The following is a 23,682-nucleotide window of genomic DNA, read 5'->3' on the forward strand; positions in this document are numbered from 1 at the left end:
CTAATTTTATGAGCATATTTTAATATTTTATTGAAGACAATACACATAACCTGTTTTTGAAGGTGTGTTTAATTTAAAATTAAACAGTTTACATTTTTACTTTTCATTTATTGTAAATTTTAAAAATAAATGTTTATAGTTCCATAGGCTCAAGCAGGTCAGCTTCCCACCCTATGTCATACAATTCTGACAAATCTGCATCCTCATCATGTTCTTCTTCATCCTCAGGATTTAAATCATCCAAGGGATCTACTTCCACTGATGTTTCAATTACGAGTTCAATGATGAGGTCGAGATCAACTGATTGCTGATTGTCGCTCATGTTGATGTTGTCGTTATCTTTAAAGAAAGATAACAACAATGAGATGTTGCAGAGTAAGAGACAAATCTCAGAGATTATAATAGTAAAATTGTTTAACAAGAGTAACATTTTGCAGCTTTTATTTAGCCATGTCCAGCGATGCTGAGGAGGTGAGGCCTATGTCCAAGTTTTCAGTGAACAGGACTCATCTCTTCTTAACCTTGGATAAGCCTCACCGACTCTGTGTCCCCTGCTCATACTTAAATGTACAGGGGCAGATTTATGCTAAGTGGCGCATCCCCACGGATGCACCAGTTAATGTGCACCGCTGCTCTGCCAGCCATAGTGTGCCGAATTTACAATGTGGAGCACCATTGAGCAAAAACAGCACAGATGCGTCACACATCTGTGCCGCAAAAGCAGCACATTGCAGGAATCACGTCATAAGCGCGACATGTCTACTGCAATGCACAGGAGGAACCCTCACATTGCATGGTGCATCACTTCTTCTGCCTGTTTCAAACAGGCGTAAGGATTTGATTCAGCAATGCTATGAAGCTGACTCAGTGAAATCTTCTAAATTTCACTGTGTTAGTTTTACAGGGCTTTCTTGCAAATTAATGCATACCTTGCAACAAAACACCTATATGAAAACTGACGCAGGTTTCATGTGGCACAGGACTTTACAGCATGACACATCTGCCTAGATGCATCAATTTTTAAATATGTCGCCACATAGCAAATCTTTTGCACCACCGCTGCGTCACAAAAGTGACGCATAGCGGCGCAAAAGAGGCACACACCTATCATAAATCTTTCCTTAACATGTTAAATGATTGATTCAGGATAACGATAAGGTGTGGCCTATCCAGAGGTTTGTTTAAGGTGAGGCCTACTCAGGGTTGCAGATTAAATTTACGCTTGTTGAAGACTATAGAGGAGATAATACATGTGAAGACCTACCAATGAAGTAAGTCATGTCCACTTCACTCTTGAACAAAGGCCAGACCTCTTCTGTGTCCGTGGACAGACCTAAACCTCATCTGCACAATGTCATTCGTAAACTTAGCAAACACAGGTGATGTAATTGAAAAATGTGGAGTTTCTTTTCCTCATTTCACAATCACATCACCTGTGTTTCCTTTGCTTAGGTATCTCATAGTGCAGATGGACTCTAGCATATGAAAGAGTACACAGAAGTTGAGCAGTGTATACAACAATTTTGACATTTACAGAAGATTCAGCTTCTTATCTTGTTGGAGATGAAATGAGGCCTGTCTTGCAACATGGTGCATCTTTTCCATCACCGCTGCATCGGTTTCATGTGGCACGGGACTTTACAGCATGACACATCTGCCTAGATGCATCAATTTTTAAATATGTCGCCACATAGCAAATCTTTTGCACCGCCACTGCGTCACAAAAGTGACGCACAGTGGCGCAAAAGAGGCATACACCTATCATAAATCTGTCCCTAACATTTTAAAGGATTAATTCAGGATGACGATAAGGTGTGGCCTCTCCAGAGGTTTGTTTAAGGTGAGGCCTACTCAGAGTTGCAGATCAAATTTACGCTTGTTGAAGAATACAAAGGAGATAATACATGTGAAAGCCTACCAATGAAGTAAGTCATGTCCACTTCACTCTTGAACAAAGGCCAGACCTCTTTTGTGTCCGTGGACAGAGCTAAACTTCATCTGCACAATGTCATTCGTAAACTTAGGAAACACTGGTGATGTAATTGAAAAATGTGGAGTTTCTTTTCCTCATTTCACAATCACATCACCTGTGTTTCCTTTGCTTAGGTACCTCATAGTGCAGATGGACTGTAGCATATGAAAGAGTACACAGAAGTTGAGCAGTGTATACAACAATTTTGACATTTACAGAAGATTCAGCTTCTTATCTTGTTGGAGATGAAATGAGGCCTGTCTTGCAACATGGTGCATCTTTTCCATCACTGCTGCATCGGTTTCATGTGGCACGGGACTTTACAGCATGATACATCTGCCTAGATGCATCAATTTTTAAATATGTCGCCACATAGCAAATCTTTTGCACCACCGCTACGTCACAAAAGTGACGCACAGCGGCGCAAAAGAGGCACACACCTATCATAAATCTGTCCCTAACATTTTAAATGATTAATTCAGGATGACGATAAGGTGTGGCCTCTCCAAAGGTTTGTTTAAGGTGAGGCCTACTCAGGGTTGCAGATCAAATTTACGCTTGTTGAAGAATACAGAGGAGATAATACATGTGAAAGCCTACCAATGAAGTAAGTCATGTCCACTTCACTCTTGAACAAAGGCCAGACCTCTTTTGTGTCCGTGGACAGAGCTAAACTTCATCTGCACAATGTCATTCGTAAACTTAGGAAACACAGGTGATGAAAGTGTTTTTTTAAAGCCTTTGCACCATTTTTGGGTCACTTTTAACATGGCTATGTAACTCAAAGAATCAAAATCTAAATTTGCCAAGCACAGGTGCGAGCATATTTACAAGGAATTTGCACCACGGGGAAAGGTCTTAAATTAAAATGGGAAAAATAACATCAGAGACACTCAAATGCCTTATAAATATGCCCCAAACAACCTATGAAGCTCTAGCAGTACATATCCAGAAATGTAATTGATTTCAAAAAACGTTTTTAAACACAACATATAAATCAATTGTATACCTACATTCATGGAGAAATGACTTAAAATGTCCTTAAGACACATGAAAGCGTTTTTTGATTGCCCTTGCACCATTTTTGGGTCACTTTTAACATGGCTATGTAACTCAAAGAATCAAGATCTAAATTTGCCAAGCACAGGTGGGAGCATATTTACAAGGAACTTTCCCCACGGAGAAAGGTCTTTTAATTTAAAATGGGAAAAATAACAGCAGAGACACTCAAATGCCTTATAAATATGCCCCAAACAACCTATGAAGCGCTAGCAGTACATATCCAGAAATGTAATTGATTTCAAAAAACGTTTTTTAAACACAACATATAAATCAATTGCATACCTACATTCATGGGAAAATGACTTAAAATGTCCTTAAGACACATGAAAGCGTTTTTTGATTGCCCTTGCACCATGTTTGGGTCACTTTTAACATGGCTATGTAACTCAAAGAATCAAAATCTAAATTTGCCAAGCACAGGTGGGAGCATATTTACAAGGAACTTGCCCCACGGAGAAAGGTCTTAAATTAAAATGGGAAAAATAACATCAGAGACACTCAAATGCCTTATAAAGAAGCAGACACCATTATTTCCTTGTCATAAATTTTAAAAGCATTCCTTTTCCTCAAAAACGATTTTCAAGTCATAATTTGAAAACACTGCACAGCTCCTATGTACAAAAACACCCTGTCAGTACTAATACTTCACATTATCTCCAATTACAATTTCTCAAAGAAACAAAATCTATTTGTAAAACACTTGAGACAAAGCAACATTTTAAAAACACAACTTTCTTCATAATTTTCTCCTTAAAGCATACTATTCTCTATCTAAATTAAATAAATCTTTTCTCACCTTAGCAAATACTTTATGAGTTTCAAAACAGTCTCAGAAATACACCAATTTGTCTTCAGCAGAACAAAGGGTATGCACTCCAGAGGCTGCAGCTATAGAAAGCACAGAAATGCTGTAATTCTTCACACATATCTCTCATGTCACCCAATCAAAACTCTTCCCTCACTTTTTTCAAATCAAAACCCTTCCCCCCTCTGCCCTCTCTGCCTTTTTTGCATAGCAACCACCTCCTGGAAGACCTCTGGTGTTTGCAAGTTCACACAACAATGTTTCAATTGAACTCTGAACTCTCAGTGCACCTGCGTATCCAGTGCAATCTTTCATTAAATGATTTTTTTTTGACCATTCAAATTACATCTTTCAAAGAACTCATCCATGCACCCTAACTTTCTGTTTTCAGCAATCAAAATCCACCAATCACTGTTACTGCTTCATTAACACAGAAACTCCACAGTTTTTTTCATTTTAAACTCTTATTTTTTCAACTGCCATTTCATTACCACACTTCATCTGACTGCAGCAGAACCTTCTCTCACCATGTTTTCTGTCTGGATTGTTGGACATAGTTACATCTACTGGGCTCAAAGGTATGCTGAGAACAGAAATTTACCTAACCTCAATTTACAAGATGTGGAAATTAAGTGGTTTGGCCACAGAGGATTAAAATGTCACCAATTGATACCATTGGTGAAAACCTTTATGCATTTGCCAAAACCTGACCTGTTAATTGTGCACTGTGGAGGTAATGATTTGGGCACTTTGACTGGAGTAGGTCTGGAAATGCTTTTAAAGGACACCTTTGAGCAATTAATGGCACTTTTTCCTCAAACTGCCTTGGTATATTCAAATATATGCCAAAGACAGAAATGGAGGTGGTCGAACCAATTTTGTCCACAAATTGAGAAGTCGAGGAAGCATGTAAACAAATCTGTTTCAGCTTACATGAGAGACCATGGAATGGGCTCCGTGTACAACAATAACTTGCGTTACTGCATGCAAGATATCTACAGAGGAGATGGAGTTCACTTCTCAGATGAGGGCAACAGAATTTTCATTTTGAATTTAAGACTATGCATTGGTACCTACTTATAAGTACCTAAATGTACCATAAACCCAAAAGCTCTTCTCAGAGCTACCCTACATCTGATCACTCACAATTATTATTTTACTCTAACTTCTTTCACTAATTTTCAACAAAGTACGCTCCCCGGAGCGCTACCCGGTACGCGAACCGGAAGCTAACCGCGCGAAATTTTTTAAAAAAATGTTTTTTTTTCGCACATATGGGCCTCCTCAGCCATCCTCAGAAAACCTAGGGGGTCAAAATACGTCTACTGTGTCCCCTTCTACCCATTCTGAACATTATGTGCCCTCCATCTTGTACCTTAATTCGACCGAAACACAAAATGGTGGACTCCCGTAACGCTTAAGGTTCGCGTACCGGGGCGCTCGCCAGTTCGCGTACCGGGGCGCTCCCCGAGAAGCGCTCCATTAAAAAAGGTGGGAAAGTAATTTACAGAAGAAACCCTTGAGACACTTTCACCAAATATAGATTTGCTCATACTACATACCAATCCCTACCATTTTCACAAATTTGGTTGAAATTCCATTTAGCCATTTAGCCTGTAGACCTCTCTAAATACCCTGAGGTAAATTACTTCACAAAACACATCTGAAGTGTTGGAATTGACAACCAATTAAAATGTTACTTTCATTTTCTATTTTTTTTTTACCTGACATTTGATTGGTTATGTACCTGAATATATATAAAGGAAGAGAAGGAAACACAGCCATTTTGACTACTACTTCCTGGTGTACATTTCAATAGGATTTTCACTAATCACTTCAACTTCTTTGTAAAGGTAAGTTGTTATTTTAAAAACTGAAGTATATTGTGCACTATAAGTTAATATGGTAAACTTTTTCTGATAGTTATATACTATCCCTCTTGTATAATTATGAATTTACTTACGTTAAATCACATACACTTTTTTATATTCCTACTTCCACTCTGATACTATACACTGCCCAAAGATAAATTCACTGTTAAAAACTGCGTATCTAAAATTAATCCCAACAGTGCCCTATCTCTACTAATATATTTTTTATCCAAAGTTCAGACAAAATGGAAGGCGAACACAAAGTTTCATTTGAAATTGTCCTGCAAGAGACCAACCAAGAAATAATTGATCCAAATTATATAGAATTTATGGATGAAACTTGGGACCAAGAAGTACTGCAATGTGTGCAAGCAGTAGATGTCCTCCTTGAAAACACTCAAACATTACAAGCTATGTTCAATGAAAATAACGACATTTCAGACAGTGAAATGTTAGACATTTTATTAAATTTTGAAACACAATAAATAATTGCTTAAAAAATAAAGAAATAAAAAAATAATTAACCCTGGGCGAAGAACTACGCTCCGTTCGCGGAGCTTGCGGAGTTTCGGCAGCTCCGCGTTCCGCGGAGAACGCGTAGCTGTCGATAACTCCGCGATCCGGTGCGTAGCGTAGTTCTCGCGCGCTGAATAACATTATCGCGTGCGCGGCAATGGCTTACCTTCGTTCTGCGTTCGTTTTTTCCTGGTCGCTTGTGCCACCATGTTTGGAAACACTCTCGCACAGTCCCGTGCGACTGTGCGAACGCGATAACGTCATTTTGATGCGAGATAGCGTCATAAGGATGCGCGAGGATGCTTTTTGGTAAGATCGAGTTGCCGAACACGCAGAAACTGCATTCTTGCACAGAATAACTCGCGAGCATGTTAAAACCATAATAAATTACCATTTTGGTTAGGAAAAAAAAGCAAAAAACCTTAAAGTTGTACCTTTGGCTTTATTTTTAGGGGGGAAGGACCCCTCTTTTTGTTTCTACTCTTGTTTTGCAGAGTAAGGAGGAAGGGCTCTTGAGTTTACAACTTCCTGTTCCTGTCCACCAGGCTCCTCCCAGTGCTTTGTCCATGTGGTGCTCACTTTCCTTTGGATTTTGAGCTGGAAGGATCACTTTCTGTCTGTGTTGGCTGCATTACTGATTTACCTTGGATTTAATGAGGACTTTTTGAATTGGAATTCTCTTTTTCAAGTAAGTTTGTGTAATGTATGAGTGATGTAGACTTGTGCTTGTTTGATTTGATTTTTTTTTTAACAACAGTATTCAATCCTGGAATGAAATTATTGATGGAGGCCTGTACTTTCATGAGGTCCCAAATTGTAATTTTTTTCTAACATTGCATTTTGTGGAATTTAAAATGTTTCTAATTTTTAAGCCAATATGTGACCCTAGTACCCCATGTAGTTAGTGTGTAGGCATGCATGAGTTCATTGTATTAACTTTCTGTGGTTGGCCTGGCCATGTGTTGGCGGCCATTTAATGTTTCCAGCCACTTTGCTCTTGCCATAGGCCTCCAACCTTGTGGCCTACTCTGGCAGTAGGCCATAGGTACTACTCATAGGGTCATGAAAGTTAATCAACTGTTTTTGTGGTGTACCCTTAATGTGAAAAACATGGATGGCTTGGATTGATATAGAAAATCTTATTTTTATGTGTGGGGTATTTCTGGTTTTGGGTGTGTTTAAACTTTAAATACTCTGTCAATTTCTGCCATTAGGTAACCCTAGGAATACAGCTTGGGTAGTTTTGGTAACTTCGCACCATGTGAGCACGTGAACTTACATTTTTTGTCTTGTTCGCGCACTCAATGTACTTGCTCGGGAACGCGAACACGACTTTTTATTCCGTTCGCGCTGCCGAACATGCCGATTTAGCATTCTCGCGGACAATATGTCCCGAGTTGCATAAAAGTTTCTCAAAAATGTTGCAGGTCTTTCTTGTGCACCTAAAAATTCCTCATTTATGTTATGTTCTCATTTTGGTAGTACTTTTCTCTTTTTGGAGCATGGACCACTTCCATTTTCTCTCCTCTGTTATTTATTTTTTTTTTTTGGGGTGGGGTGACCAATTTGGGCGGTGGTGTGGTGTGTCCATTTTCTGAAGCAAAGCATTGTCCCTTTGCCATAGGCATTATTGTCTGTCTTCTCTTTCTTGTCATGTTGTTGTTGGTGGCCAGGCCATGTGGTGGCGGCCATTTTGTGTATGCTTCCTTTGTGATTTATTTTGCCATGTTGTTGTTGGTGGCCAGGCCATGTGGTGGAGGCCATTTTGTAAAGTTGTCCATGTTGTTGTTGGTGGCCAGGCCCTATGGTGGTGATCTTTTTGTGTATGCTTCCTTTGTGATTTATTTTGCCATGTTGTTGTTGGTGGCCAGGCCATGTGGTGGAGGCCATTTTGTATATACATCCTTTGTGATTTTGCCATGTTGTTGTTGGTGGCCAGGCCATGTGGTGGCGGCCATTTTGTGTATGCTTCCTTTGTGATATATTTTGCCATGTTGTTGTTGGTGGCCAGGCCATGTGGTGGAGGCCATTTTGTGTATACATCCTTTGTGATTTTGCCATGTTGTTGTTGGTGGCCAGGCCCTATGTCGGCGGCCATTTTGTGTGTCCTTCCTTTGTGCTTTTGCCATAGGCATAGGCCTCCAACCTTGTGGCCTACTCTGGCAGTAGGCCATAGGTACTACTCATAGGGTCATGAAAGTTAATCAACTGTTTTTGTGGTGTACCCTTAATGTGAAAATCATGGATGGCTTGGATTGATATAGAAAATCTTATTTTTATGTGTGGGGTATTTCTGGTTTTGGGTGTGTTTAAACTTTAAATACTCTGTCAATTTCTGCCATTAGGTAACCCTAGGAATACAGCTTGGGTAGTTTTGGTAACTTCGCACCATGTGAGCACGTGAACTTACATTTTTTGTCGTGTTCGCGCACTCAATGTACTTGCTCGGGAACGCGAACACGACTTTTTATTCCGTTCGCGCTGCCGAACATGCCGATTTAGCATTCTCGCGGACAATATGTCCCGAGTTGCATAAAAGTTTCTCAAAAATGTTGCAGGTCTTTCTTGTGCACCCAAAAAAACAGAATTTGTCATTTGGTTGTTGTTTTGGGAGCCTGGGCAGGGGTTTCTTTGTATGTGTTTTTGCGGTGTTATGTTTACAACCTCTGTCTTAGCCATGGGCTATTTATTCCTTGCACATTAACCTGTCATGTGCAGCAGGCATCCTCGTTTTTCTGTCCATATTGGTATCTATAGGCCTGCTTCACTTTATTGGTTCTTTCTGGACTTCATGTGGCCTTTGAGCTGTGGTGCTGCTGGACTGGTATTATTAGTCTTCTGTTTTGTCTTTTATACATTGACCTGTGTGTCTTTCAATTGTTCATGTTGCCTTACTGCTTGTTTGACTGATGTTGTTCTGCCTTCTTTACTTGTAGGTGCACAAAAAAGACTGAGGAGGTGCTGGTTGTTTTTTCATCCATCGCTCGTTCTACCGCCAGACGGACTTCCTTCAGTTGTACGCCACGTGTGGTGTGTGACTCATCTGACCAGACATCTCTGCAATTTGTGCTGCTGTGAGCTGACTGACATCAGAAGAAGATGGGCCCTAAGAAAGCTACCAGGTCCTCCACCACAAAGAAAGTTGCTGCGAAGAAGGAACAGCAGAAGGAAGTGTCACTTAAGTCTGGTATGGACCCCAAAACCTTTTTTGGCACCCCAAAAGGTACGCCTGCAGCAGCGGGGTCTGGGGCGCAAGCTGGGACCAGCACATCTGCATTAGTGGGGGCAAGCCAGCATCCCAGGGCCAAGCACATGATGAGGGTCGAAGAGGTAGCCAGCCTTCTGCTTGCGAGCAGTGATACTGAGCCAGAACTAAACTTATCGCTGTCTCAAAGTAGTACACAATCCACGCAAGATGGAAGTGCTCAACAACCACCGCCAGCAGTAGATGTTCAACAACCACAACCACCGCCCGCAATAGGAGTTGTTCACCCACAACCACAACCACTTCCCGCAACAGTTGTTGAACAACCACAACCACCGCCCGCAACAGTTGTTGTTGAAAAACCCCAGCCCGCAATAGTACTTCCTCAAGAACAACAACCACCATCTCCGCACCAAATAGTAGTAGTTGTTCCTCCCGAAGTCGGGGCAGTTCAGGAAGTAGAGCCTCCTTCCGAGCAAGAAGAAGAGGAAGCCACTTCTGTAGGTGATCTATTTCCTTCGAATTCACCAAGGGAAAGGAGGGTTAGTGCATCGAGTTCTTCGCAAAGCATCCCTTCCGATGACCTTGATACGGATTGGCAGCCACAACTATCTGCGCATTCAAAGGAGAGACATCCCAAGAAGACCATGCTAGGAAAAAGGAAGTTTCCAGGCAGGCTTGAACTTATGGAGGTCGATGTAGGTGAGCAGGATACTGCTGGTGATAAAGACGGGTCTGACACTGTCATCATCACAAGCGTTATTCCTGGTGCAGAGGATGTAGAGACAAACATTTTCACCCTATCCAGAAATGCTGCAATGACTGATGAGCAGGTACCACGCATAACTCCTACACACTCAACACCCACAGTAACACCAGCTCCAATTTTTTCAACAGCGAAGGCCCGGCAGCATCCGACATCCAGCAGAAGCGCCACTTCAACAGAAGGAGGTAGTGGCAGTACTAGGACTGAGCTGTCCCATAGTGAAATTCCACAATCCTCCAGTCCATCCGGCATTGGCAGTGGGTCCTCCTCTTCCTATGGCAGGAGACAAAAGTTTACCTCCCCAGTGTGGGACTTCTTTACGGTTCACCCAGTTCAGGAGAACATTGCTGTATGCACCATTTGTCATGCCAATGTTAGTCGTGGTAAGCTTGGTACAAACTATGGGACTGGAGGCCAAACGACCCATTTGAAAAAAACACACGTGATCAGGTGGGAGAACCACCTTGCAAGCTTAAAAAATGTTAGCACTCCTGTTGGTGGGGATACAGTGGTACAAGGTCCACTCATGGTTGATCAGGAGGTAGAAGAAGAGGGAGACGATGACCTTCTATCTAGGAGTGGTACACAATCGACCCCTGTCGCCAGCACTGGAGTGGTAAAGACCACATCCTCCGCATCTGCAACTTCTCAGTGGCACCAGAGTCAGCTGGAAACACCAAGGAGTGCAAAGTCTGCGATGCAAGGTGGTCCGTCTAGCACAACTCAAAGACATGCAAAGCAGCTTACCATTCCTAGCATGTTAAGGCAGGAGGGAAAGTACGAGCGGAACCACCCAGTAGCACGTTTATACAATGCCAAACTTGCGAAAATGTTAGCACTGGACCTTCTCCCATTTTCATTTGTTGAGGCTGTTGGATTTCTGGAATTAGTGGCAACCCTCTGCCCAAAATGGAACGTTCCCAGTCGCTACTATTTTGCCCGAGTGGCTGTTCCAGCACTACACCACGATGTGCTGGAATTGATTGGGAAAGCCTTACAACAGAGTGTTGTCCATTGTATCCACCTGACAACAGACATGTGGAGCAGTTGCGATGCTACAGATTTCATGTGCATCACCGCACACTGGATCTCTTTTGCAGGTGTTAAAGACAAGTTAACTTCAGGCCTCCGTGACGTTGCTGGAATTTTTAATGATACGCGCAGACATGCAACTATAGCCATGTTTGGTATGGACAAAAGTCATACTGCTGAAAACATTTTGTCTGACTTTAATGACAAGGTCTTTGAATGGCTGAAACCAAGAGGCCTTAAGATTGGTTTTGTTTCCACCGACAATGGCAGTAATGTAGTGAAGGCAATGAGAGAAGGACATTATTTCAGGGTACCCTGTTTGGCACACTGCATAAACTTAGTCGTGCAAGACTTTCTGAAAAATGAAGCCAAAGTCAGCAACATAATGGCCATCTGCAGAAGAATATGCACGCACTTTAACCATTCTTTCAAAGGACGGAAGCTGCTACGGGTCATTCAGCAAGAGCATAGGTTGCCAGTCAAAGCACTGATACAGGAGGTCCCAACACGTTGGAACTCAACTTATTTCATGCTTGAGCGTCTCTTTGAGCAGTACATCCCACTGAATGCTTATGTCATGTCAAGAAGATTAGGGGATCCTACTGTTAATCTTAAAGCCCTGACCATTGAGATGTGGCAGTGGGACCTCATTAAATGCATCACAGAGATGCTACAACCCTTTGAGGTCTTCACACGTGCAGTTAGCAGGGAGGACTGTACTATGGGCCAAGCCATCCCATTGTTGTACATGCTTGAGCAACAGGTGAAGGAGGTCTGTGAAACATACGAAGGTGACGAACAAAAAGTTGATGCATATACCTTAGCCAAGGGCTTAGTCAACCGCTTGTGTGAAAATGTAAGGCTCAACAATATTGTGTCAGGTGAACATTACATAACTGCAACAATCTTGGATCCACGGTACAAATTATTTGTCAGCAGTAACGAAGTAATTCCATTTTCAGATGAGGATGTTGACAAGTACAAAACTTCCATAGCTGCGGAAGCTAATGAGTTAGAAACTGAACGGCTGTTACTTAAAGGCCTGCCACTGCCAGCCCAGGCCAGTCCAAGTACTCCTGACGCAAGTTCTTCACAGCGTGAGAGCAGTGCGTCTGCTTTCCAGCAGGCACCAACAGTACCAAAAGCAGCACCTACACGATCTGATTCAGCAGACCCAACCAAAAGCATAACTGCTTTTTTTATACAGAAAGGGATGGGTAAGTCCGTTGCTGTTGCAAAGGGAAAAGAGGACCAGCAAAGCCGAGCACCAATGAACATTGAGCGGATGGTTCAGGCCTATCTGGATGACACAACAGAGGTGTTCATGGAGCAAAGCCCATTGGTCTATTGGTATGAAAGAAGGAGACAGTGGCCAGTGCTGAGCAGGCTGGCGATAAAGTATCTGGCTTGTCCTGTAGCCAGTGTCTCCTCTGAGCGGGTTTTCAGTGCTGCTGGTGCCATTGTCACATCGAAAAGGACTAGTCTCTCCCCCAAAAGCGTGGAGCGGCTGACAATGATAAAAATGAATCAACGCTTCATACCACCAGACTATCAAGTACGTGAATCACCGCCGGATGAAGAAAGCGAGTGTGAAGAAGACGTCCTCACTACTGGGTTACATGACCTACTTCTGTCTGAACGCACAGAGTTTGAGGACGAGCTCCTCTTCCCTGACAACTAGGACAGGTATGTTAAAGGAATGATGCAATGCATTGCATAGGATTGTTTAGCCGACTCTGAGCAAATGTGCATGGAATTAAAGTATACTAGTAGTAACTTCAGACTCACGTGATGGGCAATTTTCCCATGTTATTTAATAATATAAATTATTTATGCACTTGTGACCCTACTACTACAGGTGCAGTCAGTACTTAATTTATCGTTCGTAGTGCATGTTCATGTTGCACAACGTACATTATTTGGTGAAACAGTCCCCCCTCCACCCCCCCAACAAACACAAATGAACTTCAAATGTTTTCTTGTGAAAATAATATCTTTGTTTTATTTTTATATTTTAATAATGATAATAGAAAAATAAAATATATAACTAATGTAACCCCCTGACCCAGAGCTGTCCCTACCCTCCCCTAACCCCAACCAAATTTCAACCCAAATGTACACCCCAACTCCCACATCCCACCCACCAACAAAAGGATTAAAAAAGGGGCAAAAACCAGGGTCCATTTCAAAGCCGGCGGGCTTTCAGGTGTTTGTCCACCAGTATCTTGACACGCTCCTCTAGACCGTCCTCCTGCTTCTTCCGCTCCTCCTCCAACTTCGCTACCCGGCGGAGAATCTTTGCTTTGAAATCACGGCACCTACACTTGCATGCATGTTGTTGTTGTTGTTGTTGTGGGGGGGCCGCCGAAGATGTAACAATGCGGCGGCGGGCGGCTGCCTGACCACGGCGACGTAGTCCTGCAGGCTTGGGGCCCGGGGCATTGGAAGAGGCAGCAGCTGCTGCCGCCGCCTCCTCCTCCTCCTCCTCGGCCTGATCCACCAGCCGGCGGTAGGCCTCTACAATTGCCTGCAGTTTCCGCTGCCGGGCCCGGACTGCCAACTCCTTCCTGGTTGGTTTTTGGGAAGGAGTAACTATAAAGAAAGAAACAGAATTGTTAATCCAAACTCCCCGCAAATCAAGAACACAACATTGATTCAACACATAGTGGGCGGCACAGTAGCACTAGCAAGCAAGCTGAGTACCAGAAATTGTGTTGCGTCTATCTTGAACATTCTACAGCCTCTATTAATTTGTCGGACTTTTTGTCACGGCTTTATGCCTGCCCTATTAGCATGGGTGTACTTCAACGGTCACACACATTAGAACGAACACCTGTCTTTTACATATCTCCTTTTGTTCCGGGAAGGCGGGAACACTCTCAAAGTAACATTAATTAACAGGGGGCAGCTAGTAGCACATGTCTAGTAAAGACTATAATACTTTATACCGCGCAACAAACCTTATTTGGTTTGTGTTTCACCAGCAACGACCCATGCACCCAGTCGTCCCCTCCTTCCCTTGCCTTTGGGTTTGCCCAAAACACCGCAGCTGCTGAGACTATCCACTAACCACCGGTATTGGGTGTGTCTCCCAACCACGCTGGCAGCTGTGTTTTCCCCTTTACATGCTTTAACAACAACCCATGCATCCGACTGCTATCAGGCACTTGCATTACTGTAGTGGTAATGCTTAGCATGCTAATGACAAGTAAAGGTAACATCATATATTTTCCAGTAGAGTACAGTGAGAAAGTTTTCCCCTCCCACCAAGTAATGCAGATCACTATTGAATGTAACTTACCATCGCCCGCCGCTGTTGGCTCCCCCCCCACTGCTGCTGGTGTAGGTGCCTCTGTTCCTCCTGTCCCCGCCGGGAGCGCTGAAGCAGCGCCGCTGTCCCCGTCGGCACTGGTCGATGGTAAGGGTTCTGCACCTATAAAAATAAGTACGCCTTTTTAGATGGATGCACAGCCCCCTTTGTACTTGTTCACCAAGAATGGAGTTCTTCAAAACAGTTAAGTCCAACGTACGTAATCAGTATGAGTCCACATTGCATAGTACAGCAGAGTCACTACACATATTATTAGCATTCATTGTTATGGTATGGTACCCAAGCTCATCTCATCTGTCCTGCTACTCTAGTCCTTGGAAATTGGAAGTGAACTATGTAACCTTTGTACATCAATGTATCCAGTTTTGCGCATGTGTTAACTCGCAGCTTGTTGCGCAGTACGAGAAGACGCTCTGGGGCAACACATCATTGTTCAATGCATACACCTGAAGAGGTGGGAAAGTAAAAGGGCCTGTATTTAAGTTTTCTATGTGGATTGTGGGATAGAGTTTGCTTACAGGTTACAACTTCTTTTTAGCATGGCTGCATAAAACTGGCATAAATGTATTTAATACTGTCTAACGTGCACCACTTTTGTCATTATTTTTCGGCAGGTGAGAAGATTGCCTTCTACGAAGCGGACATTTCCATAGCTTACAAAAAAAGAGGAATATCTGACCAGTATACGTTGGTGAGAGGTCTCCGATAGTTGCCACATTTCCCTATTGTGCACTAGTAGCTGTACAAATGTTGATTACTTTATTATGCCTGTTTTAACTCTGGATTTTTTCTGGTGGGCCCTTCAACGTATTGGACGGAAGCACTTAAAAACATTGATGTTACTTACTTACTTCTAACAAAATAAAGCTTTTGAATGACCACTTTGACTCTGAAGTTTATTTTCAGTGTCTGTTGTCTTAGAGACTCACACGAGTGAGTGAGCAAAAGGGGGTTTCTTAGGTAACGGTTTGTGTCCTAAAAGCATTCGGCATCTTGGTATTGGGGTTCAGGAGTGTGATTTGAACAATAGACCAATGACTCAGGCCATATAGGCTGACGTTCAGTGAATTGTGCGTTCCTCAGAGTTCTGTGACTGAGGTGTAAGTAAGGTCCAACCTGCCTATCAGTACCAACAACATCCAATTTTCGTGTGCATAGTTACATAGTTGTGTAATATGTATATAACTCCATAGGAGATAGAAGAATACCCACAAGACTAGTAGTGGTATACTAACGTTTACAAAAATACTAGACAAACATCATTCTGGATGCCTACTTGGTTGCTGTCAATTGACAAAGCACTGCAGACACATTACGGAGGAAAAAACAAGCACTGTTGGACTTACTGGGGACAGCAGCAGGATCCTCAGTAGAGGAGCTCTGTGTAACTGGTGGTTCACCCGCCGACTCGGTCCCTGTATTCTGCTTGCCCCTGGGTTCTGTGGTTCATGTAAAAATTAAAATAATAAACATAGATAAATACATTGAGTGATGTGAAACATAGACATAATTGCAAATCACACTGCTACAGTGGAACAGAGCCGGAGGCAACAAATCCATGCCAGGGGCCGCAACGCAAATATGTATCCATCCTTAGAGTATTATTAAATTAAGGATATCTATTGGTGCGGTGGCCCCTGAAGTTTGGTGCCCCTGTGCAGTTGCACAGCTTGCACATGCCCCCTAGAGCCGGCCCTGGCTGAGGTAAGAAGAACAAAGTAACGTTAGCATTCTTTGCAAGAAAAGGATTCCATTCATGCAGAAGAGAAGGCCGTGAAAAAAATGCTACAATATGCAAACAACGTACAATTATCCATCCACCGTTATTTCACTGACGGACAAAGGAAGGACAAGACTCTATTAATAGCATTAACTAACTTCAGTTCTCAGCAATAAAGAAAATCTCACATCAATAAACAGCAACAGCTAGCGCCAAGTTGAAACAACACGCAAGAGCCAGTGAAGAACAAGAACACTGTCATACAATGACAGTAGATATACCGGAATACATCGCAAATGTAACTAGGGGCAACAGTCATTGCGTTACTTATTCAGCCAATATTTACAAAGATACAATAACAATATTTATACAACTATATATATATATATATATGTATATATATATATATATATATATATAATCTATATGTATATAAATATATATATATATATATATATATATATATATATATATTCACAGAAAAAACCATAGGTTATAGACCATATATAGTTAGGAATTAGCATTTACAAAACCTTGAAAATTCACTGAAAAAACCATAGGTTATAGACCATATATAGTTAGGAAATAGCATTTAGAAAACCTTATTTTACTCACACAAAACCATTGAAATTCCATATATAGTTAGTTGCACTAACTATATATCGCGCACCTGCAATCCACTGCTGATGATGTCACATATTACATCATTCATGACATGGTCAGTGACATCACTGATGACATCACTGATGACATCTCAAATGACATCACTGATGACATCTCATTTGACATTACTGATCACATCACTGATGACATCATTCATGTGATGATACAATGAACCTCTTCAGACTCTAATATAACCTTAGATACACTCAGTGTAAACAGACACTCACAGACTGTCACTCATCCATGGAGTTACTCACACACCTAGTCAGTCTTGCAAAGAATCAATCACACCTCGATTTCCTCAACTATATAGTTATACACACCTTACTTATTGGAACATATAATAACACATATTTACTCTGTTATACAATCCCTGATACAAGTTCACAATAATCCATACAGCCACTCACACATTCACTGGCTCTTATGCACAGTTATTTATATATGTCAACTATCACATGTACTGTGTTTTACATATGTACTTACTTTGACATGTAGCACTGAGATATCCATTCACTCACCAATACACTCATGCACACAGTCAACCGCCCATACAGATGTTTCCACATGCACTTTTGAACCCATACATCTAGTGAATCAACTGCTCACACATCTATGCACAGAGTCATACACCTCCCAGACACCCACACACACACTCAGTCTCCCATACAAATACTTGGGCAACTAATCAATAACCCATATAGTTAGTCATATAGCTAATGATCAACACATGCATCAGATTACAAAACAACAGACACAATGATGCACAATTTAAAACAGTTTAGTCACTAACCCATGCACTCAGTGAGACACATTTAATCACTCACTTATACAGTCAGTCATGCACCTACTAAATCCTTCATCCAGACACTTATACATCCACTCATTCTTCAATATGTAAGACATATTTTAACTTTACAGAAGCATACAGTCACTGGATGTTGTCATCAGTGATGTCATCAGTGATGTCATTTGAGATGTCATCAGTGATGTCATCAGTGATGTCACTGACCATGTCATGAATGATGTAATATGTGACATCATCAGCAGTGGATTGCAGGTGCGCGATATATAGTTAGTGCAACTAACTATATATGGAATTTCAATGGTTTTGTGTGAGTAAAATAAGGTTTTCTAAATGCTATTTCCTAACTATATATGGTCTATAACCTATGGTTTTTTCAGTGAATTTTCAAGGTTTTGTAAATGCTAATTCCTAACTATATATGGTCTATAACCTATGGTTTTTTCTGTGAATTTCATTGGTTTTTTAACAGCTAATATCTGTAGCTGTAAAATGTATTCTTCTTTAAATCCAAAAATATATTTTATATGTTTATGAATAATTTTTTTTTAAAATATTTTTTTTTCTTCGTTCCCGCTTCGCGAATCGGGAAGCTTCCCGTTAGCTGACCTTGATGCCGCGAAATAGACCGCGAGCCGGTAAACGTTTCTTTACCGCAAGTGCCGCGTTAGAAAACAACATCGTGACGCCTCCCGTCCGCATGACGTTCCACGTTGTCGCTTGATACGTCATATGACGTGCTACGTTAGCAAACTGGTACGCGAAGCGAGTGCCAAAGCGCAGGTTTCTGGAAGCAAACCGGGAGGCCCTGCAAAGCGCTTAACGTAAACACAGCAAGTCATGTGACTTGGTAATAACACTTTTCATTGGTTCATTTCACTTTTGGTTTCCTAATGATGTAAGACTAGGTCATATAATCTAAAATGAACACTTTTGATTGGTTGAGAACTCTTGTTTTTCCCAAATGATGAAAATCCCTCCTTCTTTCCTCACTCTGACTTTCATCATTGTGAGAGAAAGACCCTTTGTGATCACTGAGCAATGGCTTCTTTAGTAGCTTCAGCTGGTGCTTCCCCACCACCTCCACCACATCCAAGGAAGAGTGGACCACCTGCTCAAGTTGTAATTCAACAAGAAGAAGAAGAAGAGGAACAGGAGGACGAGCACGAAGAGAGGCAGTTTTTGCCTGAGCAGCCCAAGACGTCTCACCGGAAAGAAAACTTCATTTGGCAATTTTTTAAAATTCCCAAAGGTCAGAAAAAAGTAAATGCAAGATACGTAACTTGCCTTATATGTCAAGATAGACTGTCCAGAGGGACCGACAAAAAATACAGTTTCGGAAACTACACAATGCATCGCCATATGACTAGGTGGCATCCTAACAACTACAGTGCTGCACAGTTTCGGAACGACCTAGATAATCTCCCTATTATGGCCAGAAGATCTGTTGTACCGGAAGTAACGGGACCAGAGGGCAGGGAGATGGTGCCAAATATACAAATGAGATTTGGTGAAGTAAAACACACCTGCGTATTTTGCGATGGATTCATTTCCTACGGAGAAAGATGCATCACTCTGATCAACAGAGCTATTGACTATCATATGCAAGTTTGTCCGAAACGCCCAAAATAATAAATACTTCTTTTTTTTGTTTTGTTGCTCCTGTTGAGCCCTTTACAATGAATCGTTTTCATTGCCCCCTCCAAGAAAAACCCCAAAAAATATAAAACTGTTCCGAAAAATTCAAAAACAGTAAAAAAATGTTCAGAAAAATAAAAAAAAAAGTTCTTTTCAGAACTACCTCCCCGTTATTAAAAAATTGGTACAATATTTGGAACTGTGCCAACCTCTATTTCTCTTAGTTCGCTTCCTAGTTCGCTCGCTGGTACGCGAACTGGAAGCGAACCAAAAACAGTAAGTATAAGGGAAGGAAACACACACTTATGTTAAAAGAAAGACAGCTATAGGGGAGTAAACTAGAGATACTATTACCCATAATCCACTACTGATGATGTCACATATTACATCATTCATGACATGCTCAGTGACATCATCAGCAGAGGATTGCGGGTTTTTTGGCAACATGCCTTATCCACGGTTTAATAACGCTGCCTTTTGCTTTATATAAGTTTTCAAATTGTATGAAATATATACCAATAGGTCTTTATGAACCTTTAGGTAGTGCTTTTGTTCATGAGGTCTGGTCGCTTCCATACACATACAGATGTTTCAAAAATGATCAAGAAGTTTATCTGAATGGAGAGGAATGCACTGAGACGCCAGATCATTCACTAATGTGTAGGCACATACAGTTACACGATTCATGCAACAAACACCGACCAAATATGGCTTGCGTGTTGCAAGGCACGCCAGTTCCTGCTATCATCCCCACGTTCAAGTTGTTGGAAAATGGTAGTTATTTGATGCTCAATAATGAAGATTGTTCTGAGTTAATTAAAAAGTATTCCTTTTATCGTAACAGTAAGTGAACGGGTTATTTCCTGCAGAAATGCTCTATTTCCTCCCACACATGAACATAGGGAGTTTTCAATCTGGCCACAAATACCAACCTTGGGACACGTTTCAACGGCATGACAAGAATAAGAGCTCTTTTGTCTCAGAGAGAGGTGGCCTTGAGTTCGGCCCGTGAAACTTTCGTACTTCACATAGCGAACACCCGTACACAGGTTTGCCTTTCAATTTCAGCAACATGTTTCCGACTATCTTTAACGCATCCTCCACAAAATCCCTGGCACACTTTTTTAAAGTTGTTACCAGTGGTCTCGTGACTTCATTTGAGAAAATCTTTGGAGTCATCCCTGCTCCCTTTCATTCCATTTTCTCCACTCTGGTTCGTGGATTGCATTTTTACTTGCATTACCAGCGGACGCTCTTGTGCTTTTTTACATTTTTAAATATGGATGTCCCTCCTATGCAACCTCCGACCCTGCAGCTGCTGACACTGTTCCGCAATCGCATGCTAGAATATTATGGCACAATGCCGTTGGCGATATTAAGCACGGCATATGGATTATCTTTTCGGTTCTCCTACTTCACCTGTGTCCAGCCTGTATTTCACTGCCTGACCTGTGATTTCGATTGGGCCATTGATTTGTGTCTCTGCGGACCGGTTTCTCCTGACGTCGACTTTAATCAGCTGATGACTCCTATCATTACTCACGAGTTGATTTGTCCTGGCGAAAGGATTATGGCTGTGGCATTGATGCATGGACTACTTGGTCCCTGGAATTTACTGGCGGCAGCACAGTCTTTCTTGGAACACAGCTTTCTTGAAAACCCACCGAGCTGTCCTCTGATGGTGATAGAGGATCCGGTGCTGGGAGAGCACGTATGTTCTTTTCCGCTTTTAAATTGGATGGCTGAACTGTTTTCGGATGAAGACGGTGACTTCCTATTGGAGGCTGTTGCAGCTTATTTTGCATACACAGTTATGTCATAGACCTTTTTCATGTTTGATATGCTGAGTACTAGCATTTCATTGACAATTCATTGACTTATTTGTCAAGTTTTTATTATTTACCTTGCCTATTGGCTTAAGACTCGATAAAGTACTTGGCTGTTTTATTTTTCTTTAGCATTGAATTTTCCTAGTTTTTAATGCTTTACCTTGCGGACCGTCCACATATAAACTTGCAATCTGCTCTCATGAGATGGCACTTCTATTATCTTATTCAGTTCGTTTCCGGATCATGAGGAGGTGTCATCTAGGTCCTGGATATCTTTACACCGTGTTAAGTTAGCATGGGCTCATTACCGGTTTAAACGCCATTTTTCCTTTTTTGCAACTTCTGCACACGACACTTAGTTGTTGCTTTAGCTTTCCACCTAGTAGTTCATCGTGGTTTACATGAGAATAATATGTTATTGGTCTACTATCTGCTTTACTTGTTAAACTATATCTGTACAGCGAGTGCTAAAGTTTCAAGAACAACACGATACAGAATTGTTATGAGGTCTGATCTCCACGACTTCATACTCATAACATAAGTGCAACTTCTGCCAATTCTGGGCATGAGGCGGGTTTTATATTGCTTTGCCGAACACACATACACAACAGTTGATGCGGTTCACATGAAGAGAGAGCTGGTGTATGCTGATGTGATTCCTTCAAATCTAAGACACTAAAGTATGGACACGCCCTAAACCAACACAAAGAGACCTTCTTAGCAAATAATATAATATGTGTATTAGGGAGGGTGAGATATAAGCAGCCGCGGGCCGTGGAGGGAGTTACGATGGGGCAGGGAGGCGGGGAGGGGGAGAAGCAGGGTGGAGCCCTCTCTACCTTGCCCCTCCCCCTCCCCGCCTCCCTGCCCCACCGTAACTCCCTCCACGGCCCGCGGCTGCTTATAAGTGTTGCTAACTCTTATTCATTTACAGCATGTTAACATACTGTCACCATTCGCTTTTTATGTACTAGTAACTATGCTGGTAATTTTGCTACTGATAATATGTGTACTTGTATTCTCCACCCTGCTTCTCCCCCTCCCCGCCTCCCTGCCTCACCGTAACTCCCTCCACGGCCCGCGGCTGCTTATAAGTGTTGCTAACTCTTATTCATTTACAGCATGTTAACATACTATCACCATTCACTTTTTATGTACTAGTAACTATGCTGATAATTTTGCTACTGATAATATGTGTACTTTTATTATCTAAGGTACTACGCCTGAGAAGACGGCATTAGTAAATAAACATTTCAAATACACATGTGTTCTTCTTAACTCCATGTTCTGGTTTCTAAGAAATATATAACGACCGACTGTTCATGAGTTCCACGTATCCTGAGGTACTATAAGTTCATATTCTGGATTGTCTAAACATTGAGAGTTTGTTATATCCAATGTGACACTGTACCTAGCTTGCTAAATAGTTTTTGATTACTAACGTGAGTTTTGGGACACCCTAATTCGCCGAGGTTCCAATCCTCTGTCCACAGTTCTGTGTGAGAACAGAAACCCTGCGACAGGGGCACCCCCGACCCTTGCTGGAGCTTCATCACACTTGCGATACAACTCCAGCAATGCGCCACCTTTACGGCACAGATACATCACGCATCTGTGCTGTTTTTGCCCCATGATGCGCCGCATTGTAAATGCAGCACACCATAGGTGACGGAACAGCGGCACAGAATGACTAACACATCCCTGGTGATGCGCCAGTCATCATAAATCTATCCCTATGCTTCTTATCTTGTTAGAGATGAACCGCCATATGTATCATCAAAGTTATTTGCATTTCCTAAATAGCGAACTTTAAGGAATAAATAGCGATTCTTTACCATTCCTAGTTTGCGATGAGCTATTTGCTAATTAGCCGAATGTAGCCCAATGAAGCCCAATGTAGCCCAATGTAGCCCAAAGATGGCCGCCAGACACACAAAAAAACAAATGTAGCCCAAATATCAGCCAGATGTAGCCCAACTATAGCCCAGTGACAGAATGACCAATCAGCTTCGCAAACCTCCGTTACGCGAAGCGGAGCGCTGTTACAGATATATATCTTTTTTTGAACGTTAATTTCTCAAAATCCACTGGAGCACATATATTGAGACCTAGCAAAGGCACATCGGGCTACCAGTCCCTAATATTTTGCCAAGTTTCGTGCAAATCCATTCAGCCGTTCAATTATTATTTTTATTATTTTTTTTTGCCCCGCGGGGCCCTTTTAAAACCTCCACATCAAACCTAGGGGGTCAGCGAGGATCTACTATGCCCCCTTATAGTTATTTCCCCCTTTGTTTTGACCTCCTCTTGTCTCTCGATCCTACCGAGAGACAAGATGGCGGCCGCTACGGACTGTTTGGAATGTTGACAGACGCCGGAGAACCAATCAGCTTCGCTTCACAAAGCTCCGTTGCGCGAAAAGTCCGCGAACCAGAGCGCTAACCGGTCCGCTGTTACAGATATATAT

At 42.0% G+C, this 23,682-nt stretch overlaps 2 protein-coding genes and 1 long non-coding RNA gene across 4 annotated transcripts in view; 2 read left to right on the forward strand and 1 right to left on the reverse strand.

The window, feature by feature from the left end:
* The window catches only part of FSHR (follicle stimulating hormone receptor), a 1,957,424-nt gene that overhangs the window by 920,548 nt on the left and 1,013,194 nt on the right, over window positions 1-23,682 (forward strand). The gene's annotated exons all lie outside the window — the stretch shown is intronic.
* Window positions 9,494-15,439, forward strand: LOC144763725 (zinc finger BED domain-containing protein 6-like). Its single transcript, XM_078649628.1, has 2 exons — window positions 9,494-12,915; window positions 15,175-15,439. The coding sequence occupies exon 1, from the start codon at window positions 9,539-9,541 to the stop codon at window positions 12,908-12,910; it is 3,372 nt and encodes a 1,123-aa protein (XP_078505754.1). The 5' UTR covers window positions 9,494-9,538; the 3' UTR covers window positions 12,911-12,915; window positions 15,175-15,439.
* Window positions 13,469-15,973, reverse strand: LOC144763727 (uncharacterized). Its single transcript, XR_013596255.1, has 3 exons — window positions 15,907-15,973; window positions 14,531-14,662; window positions 13,469-13,821 (listed from the first exon to the last, which is right to left on the reverse strand). It is a non-coding gene; the product is annotated as an uncharacterized LOC144763727 (long non-coding RNA).

The sequence above is a fragment of the Lissotriton helveticus genome, chromosome 6, assembly GCF_964261635.1.
Source record: "Lissotriton helveticus chromosome 6, aLisHel1.1, whole genome shotgun sequence".
Taxonomy (NCBI): domain Eukaryota; kingdom Metazoa; phylum Chordata; class Amphibia; order Caudata; family Salamandridae; genus Lissotriton; species Lissotriton helveticus.

Bases quoted from the DNA above. Each gene is read 5' to 3' on its own strand.
- LOC144763725 (XM_078649628.1), top strand. From the start codon at position 9,539: ATGATGAGGGTCGAAGAGGTAGCCAGCCTTCTGCTTGCGAGCAGTGAT.